We start from the raw sequence: 12091 nt of genomic DNA, 5'->3' as shown, positions 1-12091 counted from the left end.
GTTGAAAATTAACTTTTTCGATGAAACTTCAACTGTCTTCTAAAAAATTTGTCTTTTTGTCTTGAAAATTCAAATATTTGATTGAATTTTAATATTTTCGTTCCATCGTTATGGATTGAAAATTCATCATTTATGATAAGTCATCACTCTTGGTTGCAAAGTAACTTTTTTTGTTAAAAACACTCAACTGACTTCTAAAAAATTCCTCTTCTGTTTGGAAATTATTATATTTTGTTTGTTGTTGTTGAAAATTCAACTATTTTGTTGAAAATGCAATATCCTTCGGCTTGAAATCTTATCAAATTTAAAGTGTTTCATAGAGATTTCATTACGTTATCTACAATAATTTTGACACTTTTTTTTTGGCGCCACTGGCGATTGCTGATGTAATAATCCGGACTTTTTAAACTTTGAAGCGAAGTCCATGAGATTGAGTCGTCATGCCAATTTTTTTTTTTTTTTGCATTTACCGTGAGAAAGACTCGATTTATTGAGAATCGAAGAATTGCAAAGAGAATATTTATAAATTATAATACTGAGCTGCATCTTTGAGCGGAAGAGAATAGAAGAGAATAGAAAAGAATCACGCATTGTATTTATAAATCATCTTATATTCACATACGCATATTATCATAATCATGCACAATCCTAATATGTGAAAATCTCTTCCCCAACTTAAAACACTCAAAATTGTAAGATACTTCAATATTATATCGAGAAAATGTACTTGAGAATAAAGTGCATTTAGTTTAAATTAAGTAATATTTATTAAATTATCTATTATATTCGTACTTACAAAGCAATCAATTTATCGGAGAATGTACATAAGCTTCAGATCAGTTCAACAAAAGTATTTACAAAATTAACATTTTAATTTTATAGATGCTCGAAGTATGAAATTTGGATTTTGTGATACTTTTATTTATTATAAATAAATTTACTTCTTTCGTCCGCCGCCACCGCCCAGGATTGAGAGAACCCGGATGAAAATGTTGATGATGTCTGTGTAAATGTGTAGGGCACTGCAAACAAAGCAAAAAAAAAAAAAAACGAAAAAAAAACATTAGATTTTTTTTTATTTCTCAGCATTTCCTTTTTTTTTAACCTTCACGTTAGAATTCTTTTGCATTCCTTGGAGTCCTTTAAAACTCTTTCAAATTCTTTTCAACTGCTTTAATTCCTTGAGTTTTCGAAATCATAATAAGAATAAAAAATTCCCTGAATTCCTTATTTAAATATATTTTTTAGTCCACCGAATTCAAGCAATTAAACTAATTCGAGAAAATACGCGAATTAAAATATTTAAATTCTTCTGAATTTTGCTTTATTTTCCGAAATTCTTTAAATAATTTTAAATTATCAAGTTCAAGAAATTACGTGAATTCGGAAGATTCAAGGAATGTTTTTTAAATTTCATTAAATCTTTTGAATCCAACAAATTCAAGGAATTAGGAGAATTCAAGAATTTAAGCGAATACAATTAATACAAGCGAATTGTATAAATTCCATGAGTTAAAAGAATTCCTTTATAAATTCTGGAATTTCTTGAAATCATGCAATTAATTCAGAAGATTGCAAGAAATTTGAAAAGATTAAAAGCATTCCAAAAAATCATAAGACTGCTGAATTCCTGGCATTTGATGAATTCTTTGCATTCTTTAAATCGCCTGAGTACATTGTTTTCTTAATTTGTTTAAATTACAAGAATTTAAAAATAATTACAAAAAATTAGAAAGGAATTCAGGAAATTTAGAATAATTCAAAAATTCAAAAGATTTCAAGCAATTAAGCGAATTCGGGAGATTCAAGAACTTAATTCTCTTGAATTTTTTTATATGCTTTTGCGTACTTTTCAATTTTTTTTAATTCCTTGAAATCTTCTGAATTCACCTTCAACAAATTCAAGGAATTAAGCAAATTCAAGAGAGTAAGTAATTGAACAAAGTATAAAAATTCAGCATATTTATGGAATTCAATCGAACTGCATGCATTTCCTAAATTCTCGAAATTAATTAAATTGCCGGAATTCCTGTGATACTTTAAATTTCTTTAATTCATTAAATTTGCTCAATTTTTTAATTCAAGTAATTCAACGAATTCGAGGGATTCAACAAATTAAAAAAATTCAAGATATTCAGGCAATTTAATGAATTCAAACGAATTGCATGAATTCAAAATTTGTAAAAGTTTAAAATCATTCAAAGGAATTAAGACTTCGCTCCATTAGCTGAATTCTCTAAATTCATTGAATTTATTGAATTCGCTGAATTCCAAAGACAAATTAATGCAAGAATTTCAAAAAAATTTAGAGAATTTAGAAGAATTTAAAGAATTCCGAAAATCAAAAGGAATTTAGAATTTTTTAAGGAAATTCCTTTATTATTTCCGGTGATTCAGGAATTCCTTGATTTTAAATTGAGAAAATTTATGGAATTCATTAAATAAGCTGAATTCCTTGAACAATATCAATTCAAGGAATTCCTTCAATTTCATAAATTCAATACATTCTGAAGATATCAAGGAATTCTAATTTTTTCAAAAATATTTTAAGAAATTTAAAAGTCTTGGCTCCATTAACTCCATTCTTGGAATTTGATGATTTTCTTAAATCTCCTGAATCCACTTATTCCTTGAATTTATCGAATTCGCTGAATTCCAAGGACTTAAAAATAATACCAAAAATTCATAAAAATTTAGAATAACTCAAAGGATTCCGAGAATTAATAGGAAGTCAGAATATTTCAAGAAATTTATATAATTCCTTGACTTTTTTTTAAATTCTGTAGACAAAATTAGGCTAGAAATTCAGTAGATTTAGAATAATTTGAGCAATTTCTTGAATTGACTTCCCTAAATTTTGGCAATTTAAAATAATGCCAGAAATTCAAGAAAAAACCGAAAAATTTAATTTAGAATTAAATAAAGAATCAGAGAATTAAGAGAAATATAGAATGTTTCAAGGAAATTACATAAATATTTAATTGTTTTGAAGTCCTTGGAATTCAACTAAGTCAAGGAATTTGAACAAATTGCATGAATTCCACGGGTTCCAGGAATTCCGTTATTATTTCCTGAATTTATCGAATTTAAATTGGGCCATATTTAAGAAATTTTTTAAATCTGAATTCCTGGAAAAAGTTGAATTCGCGTATATATTTAAATTTCATGAATTCGATAAATGCTCAAAAATTCGAGCAATTCGAAAAAGTTTAAAAGCATTCCAAGAAATTTAAGACTGCTTCATTAGCTGAATTATTAGGATTTCTTAAATTCTCTGTATTCCTGAATTCTACTGAAATTCAGAACTCCAAAAAAATTTAGAGAATTTAGAATAATTCAAAGAATTCCGAGAATTAAGAGGAATTCAGAATATTTCAAGGAATTTATATTATTCCTTCAATTCCTTGGACTTGAAAATGTGGGTAGGAATTTTGAATAATTCATGAAATTTGGAATGATTCGCTTAATTCCTTGAATTCGATAACTGCCCTGAATTCTAAGAACTTCAAAATAATGCCAGGAATTCAGAAAAAATTGAAGAATTAAGAAGAATTCAAAATATTTCAAGCAATTTAAATAATTTCCTCAATTCCTTGAATCATTTTATAGTCAATGAAATTCAACTAAGTCATGCAATTTAAATGAATTTTACGCATTCCTCGGGTTCGAAGATTACCTTTAATTCGCGGATTTTTTTGAATTCTTAAAATAAGCTGAATTGTCTGAATTCCTGGAATACTTTGAATTCGTTAAATGCTGAATTATTTGAATTCAATGAAGTCAACGAAGACCAGGATAGAAAAAAAAATTCACAAATTCAACGAACTCAGTGAATTGCGCGAATTTAAAGAATTTCCTGAATCCGTTCGATCTCTTGTATACTTTGATTTCATTGAACACGTTGAATTGGTTAAAATTTTAAGGAGTTTAAAATGCAATTATTTCGCAAAATTTCGTATAATTAAAGGAATTTCAAGAATTCAGGAGATTTGAAGGCATTTAATAGAATATGAAAGTTTAAAAGCAGTTTCAAGTAATTCTCTTAATTCCTTGAATTCCAATGACTGGAAAATACTTCAAGGAATTCAAAAGAATTTGAAATATTTTAAAAGTATCCCAAGCAATGCAAAAGTATTCCAAGGAATTCATAGATATTCAGAAGATATCAAGGAATGTAAGTTTATAGTCATCCCAAAAATTCAACAGACTACAAGAACTCCAAGGAATTCAAGTGTATTAAAATCAATTTTAAATCAAACTAACCCAGAAGGTATTAATCACTAAACCTGTCTGCTCTTTAATTTGCCATTTATCGCCGTGTACGCATACACAAAACGAAGAGGCAAACACAGAAAGCAGAGTGATCAGTTTAGGACAATTAAGACCAGCCTCGTTAGTTTAAACGAACACTCCGACAGAGGCTCTTTCAAAATTGAGACAACAATCTACGCATGCATAAAAACAGAAAAACTTACTTGTTGATTGGATCAAAAGCTTGATGTCCGCTCATGTTGTACTTCGGATAGGTTTCAGCCTTCTTGATGACCTTTTGCGTATCGTACAAAAGGAACATCGAGAAGAGAATGAGACCTCCATACAAGGCCATGGAGTAGAGCCCCGAACCCAGAACTGTTGTTGGTGGCACAAAGAAACTTGCCATCGAGCTGGCAAATACAACTCCAAAGCCAATAGCGAGAGGTCCGCCCATTGTGAGGAACTTCTCACTAGGAGCGCAAGCCGCCAAAGTTGACAATCCTCCAACTATACCCGCAGTGTAAACGCCAGCTCGGAGAACAAGAGCGCCACCCATAAAGTACAGTGGTGCAAAAATTGCACCCACAATTCCGGTATGAATCAACCAGGCGACATGTTTCGCGGTAAAGCCACCCTCGTAGGGCATATTTTGCACGACTGCTGATGACAATACTAAAGATCCCATCGTGAGAGCAAGTGCAAGGAAACCTTGATTTGAGACTGCTCTCATGATGGCGGGAGATCGCAGAACCATAGCAGCTGATGCTACAGTTGCAGCTACGGATGCTGCTGTGTACATGTACGTCGAGCGAATCCTGTCCTTCACGTACTGTGGCCAAACTCTGTGGAGAGAGTAAATTACCATTTTTAATATCCAGGTGTCTGTTCAAAGCCTGGAAAAAAATTCCCTGACAATTCGAGACTTTTTCCAGGTCGAGGCGTCCTAACGGTAGGATGCCAACGGAAGCCACACAACTTGACGGTAATTAACCAAAAATAAAAAGAATAAAAAGCTAACCGAGGAGTTAGCGCTAGAAAGTCATGCTTTGCTCGCCCGAGATAGCACTTTAATGTTTTGATGGAGCGCGCGAGCATCTTCTTGTTTTGGCCAACTTATAGCTTCACCTTGTTCAATTCCGCGATCTAAAACTTTCTAGTGCTTACTTCTTGGTTAGCTTTTTATTGTTTATATTTTTGTTTAAGTATCATCTAGTCGATCGCGTGCGTTGGCATCCTATCGTTAGGATGCCTCGAGGTATTTCAAGAATTTTACAGACATAGCTTTTCATAGTACGGAGCCATTCAAACATTTTTCTTGGGCTCATTTTAAAGCTATTGTAAATTTTTTATATATTTGGAAGAACTTTTATCGAAACTTTTAGAAATAGACTCATTTTATACCGAAGTATAAGTATAAGAGGGTTAGATAATAATTTAGAACCAAAAAGGTTGAATTTTCCAAAAAGAATTATTTTGTACCGAAAAAGAATAATTTTCTACTAAATAAATACGATCTTTCATCAAATTGAATAAATTTGCAACTACATAAGATCAATTATAAAAAAAGCATGAAGTTAATTTTTCAGTTAAAAAATTAATCATTAACCAAAAAAAAAAAAAGAATTTTCAGTAAAAAATATTTCCACCACAGAAAACAATTTTTCAACAAATAGTTAAATTTTCAAATAAAATTATGAAATTCAATTGGAATAGTTCATTTTTAAATTAAAAAGGTGAATGAATTTTGAAAAATGGTTAAATTTCTACCAAAAAAAATCCGAATTTTCAACAAAGTACACGAATTTCAAGTTGAATTTTCAACTAAATTGATCAATTATCCACTAAAATTATGAAAAATCAACTGGAATATAAAAAAAAATAGGTTAAATTTGCAAACATTAATGAGTTTTAAACTAAAGCGATGAATCTTCAATTAGAGGGCTTGACTTTTCAACCAAAAAGGTGAATTTTCTACAACAAAAATATGATTTTTCAACAGAATACACGAATTTTGAACGTGATAGTTGAATTTTCAACCAAACAGTTAAATCCTTAACAAAAAAAATCAAATTTCAACCAAAAATGGTATAGTTAAACTTTCAACCAAAAACATGAATTTTTAAAACAAATTAATTTACTACCAAAAAGACGATTTTTCAACAAATTGCATCAATTTTAATCAAAAAGTTGAATTTTAAATTTAAAAATATAAATTTCGCACTAAATAGCCGAATTTTCAACAAAAAATAAATTTCAACCAAAATTTGAATAGTTAAATTTTCATTTAAAAAAACCGAGTTTTTAACGAAATAGTTTAAGTTTCAACTGGAATAGTAAAATTTCAGAAAAAATTAATTTTCTAAGAAAAAGAGAATTCATAAAAAAATCGCAAACAAAAAAAACTTTCATTTTCAAACTAAGAGACGAATTTTTATCCAAATTATAAAACATTCAACACATAAAGGAATTTTATAACAAAAAAGTTCATTTTTAACCAAATAAATGAATTTCTACCAAAATAATTAAACTAAATAATTAAAAATGTTCAAACTTGAATAATTAAACATTAGAATTTTTTAATTCTGAAAAAACTTTGAGAATAAATTTAAAATGATTTGATTGGAAATGATTAAAAAAATAAATAAAAAATCATATTTTTGGTTGAAAATTCAATTGTTTTGTGAAAAAAATAGTATTTTTGTACTTAGAAATTTTTTAATTTGGTAGAAAATTTAACTGTTTTATTGAAAACTAAATTTTTTTGTAAGATTTATATTTCTGGTTAAAAATTAAACTTTTTTTTCTTGAAAACTCAACAACTTGGTAAACAAAAATTAAAACATTTGATTGGAAATTAATTTCTGTTGTTATAAATTCATATTTTTGGTAGAATGGATTTTTTTTATATATAAAATTAATAATTTTCGTGAGAAATTCAATTGTTTTGTGGAAAAATCGTCTTTTTGGGCATATAAATTTATCTTCTTTAGTAAAAACTTTAACTACTTGTTCTAAAATCTATAAATTTTCTTGAAAACTCAACTACTTGGTAAAAAATTTAACTATTTTATTGAAAATTAATTTTTTCGTTAAAAATGCATATTTTTTATTGAAAATTCAACTATTTTAAAAGAAAATTAAACTATTTAATTGAAAATTTAATTTTTCAGCTTAAAAACTTAACTATTTTATTGCAAACTCATCATTTTTCGTAGAGAATTACTCTTTTTTTTTGTTGAAAATTCGTCTATTTGATTGAGGATACAAATATTTTGTTACAAATTTGTCTTTTTGGATTATGTCTTCATCTGTTATGGTAGAAAAGTCATCTTTCTTGATGGAAAATGTCTTTTTCTTTGTTGAAAATTCAATTTTCTTTGAAAAAATTCGATTTTTTACTTAAAATTTTTAAATACTTTAAAATTTTACCAGTTGGACAAAAATTGATGCATTTTATGTGTGGAGAATTAATTTCTTTACTTTAAATGTATTTATTTAATTTTTGGTAAAAAAAAAAATACATTTCCAATTGAAAACTAATTTTTCTAGTTTTATTTTAAACTCAATTTTACATTTACTAACTCTAAATCCTCCTTTGGAATTATTATTAATTCTTTAAATTTTTCAATCAAATATACTTCAATTCGAAATCATTTATTTGATTCCAATTTTTGAAGTTGTACAATTTTAAGAATTTCAATTCTAAATTGCTTCAAATTTACATATAAAATTATTGAATTCAAAACTAAGCATGAATTCTTTGAATATGAAAATTTGAAGTATTTAATAGCTGAATCGTCCTGACATTTTGAATAATTAAATTTAAAACTACAATATTGTTAAATTTAAAATTCGAAATCTCTCAAAATTAATCTTAAAAATTATTAAATTACTTACTGTGCATGATCAATGGCTCCAGTCTCCGATGAAAGACCTAATCCATAGAAACAGAGTGCGCCTAGTCCTAAAGCACTGGCACCAGCAACAGCCCCCTTCCCGATGTTAAAAGCTGTTGAAAAAATAAATTAAGATTCCAGTCTGAATTCAAATCCTGGAAAAAATGTCCTGTCAATTCCAGGTTTTTTTTCAGGTATAATTTTTGATACTGCGACGAGCCATTCCCGCTTTTCCCGGTAAAGGTTTTCAATTTTCCTAGTTTCGTTTAAAAAAATTAATTTTTAACGAAAAATGTCATAGTTAAACTTTCAGTTAAACAATAGTTCAATTTTCAACAAAAAAATTAATTTCCAATAAAAAAGATAAATTGTCAACGAAAACACAAATAATTAAATTTTAACCCTGAAAGGGTACACTGGTGCGAATTCGCACCCAAAAGTTTTTTCATTTTGTTTGCATTCACACAAACACAGCTGCAGCGGATTACCTCCATATATAATTAATATATATGTTAAATATGTGTGATAACAACAAATTCCATTCATTTCCGTAAAATTAGAATGAATTTAGAGAAATTTAAAATAAACGAGAATTCCAGGAAATTCATAAAAATTCCAGGTTATTTTAATACAGAATTGAAATCGATCATATGCAAAAACTTCGTTGAATTCCGAAAATTTGAAATGAGCTTACAAAAATTCAAGTCAATTTAAAAGAATTTTTAAAAAATGTCTAAGAATAAAGTGACGGACAAAGACTTTCAGGATCAAGTGAACTAAAGAAATTCCAGAGAATTTCAAGAAATTAAAAACAAATGTAGGATCAATTAATATGAAAACAGAAGGGATTAAAAAAAAATTATAATCTCTCAAAACCTTTCAAATTCTACGAATTTATAACCAAACGAGAATTAAAATCAATTAGAAATCATTTTAAAAATCAAAAAAATTCCATTGATTTCAATCAAATTTGAGTGGATTTAGAGGATTCAGGGAAAATAATTAGAAGAATTCGATTAAATTTATAAAAAATCAAACTAAAGTCAAAAAGCAATCAAGTGAATTAAAAAAAAAAATTCAAAAATGAGAAAAAAATTCATTGAATTTATTTTTAAATGAGATTAGAAAAATTAACTTGAATTGAAAAGAATTTGATAAAATCCCTAAGAATAATTTAAGATGATTTTTAAAGACTAAGAATTTAGAATGAATTAATACGAATTCTGTGCGAATTTCAAATAACACAGCCACACAAAAAAGTGTGCGGATCTCGTAACAAGACACACGTATTCCTATGGATTTTGGTGAACTGAATTCAAATTCGGTATCAAAAATCACCCATCACGTCATGGTTGAGCCATAACCTCAAAAAATGACGAAAAATCATGCACTGAGGCAAATAAATTTCAAAATAATGCCAGTGATGCAAATTTTCACTTCAAAAACATGTCGACAACTGTGAAGCATCAACCCTTGCCTGATATCAACTTATTTAACATAACTTTACCCAACAGAACATGACCTTATCTTACCTGAATTAATAGAAATTTCTTGAACTACACGTAAAGCTCTGGAAGCATATTTTCCCAGTAGCAAATGTGTGCTACATCGAATGGGTCAACTCGAGCCTAACCTAGAAATAAATCTAACCTAGTCTAACCTAACCTCACGAAACACAATTAAACTGATTTTCTTGTCCCGTTGTGTTTACGGTACCGTTTCATTCAGCTTCGGCTTAACCTATCCTAACCTAACAAAACCTGACCTAACCTAACCGATTACGCTGGCAACCCTGTTCTTGCGTACTTTCATATTTTGACATCAATAGCAGTAAATGTCTGGAGTTTCGTAACCGCTTGTTGCTAGCATTATTCACCTGTGTCTGTAACGAGGGCACCTCCACGTGGTAACGATGGGCAACAGATCCACATTGTCTGAGTCCCTGGGTAAACGGCGTTCATGCCGTCATGGCAGACACAGGTAGAAAGTGTATTACGATGCAGGGAAAAACCCCAGTATCGGCGTCTGGTCAGGGTGGGAAAGCGGGCTCTCCGACGTCGTCATCATGAAACCGTACCTCTTCATCAATGGATCACTTGGTTGGTCTAGAGTTTCATGCTACAAGGAAAAAAAACGCGAGCATTTCTCAATCGCATGCCTGCAAGAATAGCTCAGATTCATTCTGTTACATTTGCAGTAAATATGAAGTGAGCAGTTTGCAAAAATCAATCGACGAGGAAGTGAAAAGTCTCTACGAAAAGTGTTTTAATTGCTGCACCAAGAAACAAAATGGGTTCCTCACGTCATTTGCAATTCCTGCAGACTTATGTTGTATCGTCTAAAAAATTCAAACAACGAAAAGTACCGCAAGTACTCTACACCAATCACATGGAAAACCCCCGTTATTGCAAAGGACTGCTACTTTTGCATGAATTCCGTCAAAGGGTTCAACGCCAAAAATAAAAATAATATTTCGTACATTAATGTGTGCACAGTCATAAGAGCAATTGAAATCAATAAAAATGCACGCCAGACTGATTTAAGCGCTTTAGAAGATGATAGAATGGAAGTTGAAAGTCAACGTCATGGAGACGGTAGTGAAACCAGTGATCGAACAGAAAATAGTTCTGATGATTCCGATAAAAATGATGAAAAAGATGACGAATATGGCGTGCATAAAATGAAATTGAAGGTTCCAATATTAGTTTCGCAACTAGAACTGAACGATTTTATTAGAGATCTTGGATTACCGAAAGACGGCGCTGAATTTGCCGCTTCATTTCTAAAAAGAAGAAATCTTCTAGAGCCAAAGACAAAAGTTTCATTCTATCGCGACAGGGAAAAAGAATTCAAAAAGTTTTTCGTTACAGACGAAGAGACGTCTTTAGCGTACTGCACTGACGTTAACGGATTAATGAACCACTTGAAGAAAAATGTGTACAGAGACGAAGAATGGCGACTTTTCATTGATTCGTCAAAACGCAGCATTAAGGCTGTTTTACTGCGTAACACGAATACTTACGCTCCTATCCCTATAGCTCACTGAACGGTCATCAAATCTGAATATAACAATGTTAAAATGCTTCTTGAAAAAGTTAATTATACGAATCACAAATGGCAAATATGTGGTGATTTAAAAATCATAACAATGATATTAGGCCAAAAATCGGGTTTCAAGAGAGAGCCATGCTTTATAAGTCTGTGGAATAGCAGAGATCGAGCCAATCATTACAGCAAAAAACATTGGCCTTTAACAGATTCATTCAAACCTGGTTCTCATAATATCATCAACCAAAGCCTCGTTGATCCAGAAAAAATTTTACTACCACCCCTCCACATAAAGTTTGGACTCATGAAGCAATTTGTCAAGGCGTTAGACAAAGATGGACAATGCTATAAGTATATATCCCTCAAATTCCCTAATGTTTCAGACGCTAAATTGAAAGAAGGAGTCTTTGATGGACCACAGATTCGAATATTGACAAGAGATAGTAATTTCGTGAGCCACATGACGAAAATTGAAACGAACGCTTGGGAAAGTTTTAAAGCAGTAAACGCAAATTTCCTCGGTAACAAAAAAAGTCCAGACTACGAGAATATTGTTGCGAAAATGATAAGAAACTACAAAAAGTTAGGCTGCTTGATGAATTAAAAACTTCACTTTCTAAATTCCCATCTGGATAAGTTTCCAGAAAATGTTGGTGATTTCAGCGAAGAATAAGGGGATCGTTTTCATCAAGCCATAAAAGTGATGGAACAACGATATCAGGGTTGATGGGACGAGGTCATGATGGCTGATTTTTGCTGGATGTCGAAAAGGGAAACGAATGTAGGTCTTGAACGTAAGCGTAACCCTTTGCATCGTTCCTTCGAAGAAAAAAGGACACGTTATAGCAGGCAGAAAATAGACTGAAGTAGGTCTATAAATCAATTCAATTACG

General features: G+C 30.2%; 1 protein-coding gene across 2 annotated transcripts in view; it reads right to left on the bottom strand.

The window, feature by feature from the left end:
• Nucleotides 1–748: 748 nt before the first annotated feature.
• The window catches only part of LOC117167569 (growth hormone-inducible transmembrane protein-like), a 20184-nt gene continuing 8841 nt past the window's right edge, over nt 749–12091 (bottom strand). For both annotated transcript variants that reach the window (XM_033352602.1, XM_033352603.1), the window contains exons 3-5: nt 8152–8263; nt 4476–5096; nt 749–1022 (exon numbers count right to left, since the gene is read on the bottom strand). In XM_033352602.1, coding sequence (XP_033208493.1) covers nt 938–1022; nt 4476–5096; nt 8152–8263 — 818 coding nt within the window. In that variant the 3' untranslated portion in view covers nt 749–937. The remainder of the gene's footprint in view (nt 1023–4475; nt 5097–8151; nt 8264–12091) is intronic.

Source organism: Belonocnema kinseyi, chromosome 2, assembly GCF_010883055.1.
Source record: "Belonocnema kinseyi isolate 2016_QV_RU_SX_M_011 chromosome 2, B_treatae_v1, whole genome shotgun sequence".
NCBI lineage: Eukaryota > Metazoa > Arthropoda > Insecta > Hymenoptera > Cynipidae > Belonocnema > Belonocnema kinseyi.
Note: the sequence above shows the minus strand (reverse complement) of the source record. Positions and strands in the feature narration are given on the sequence as shown.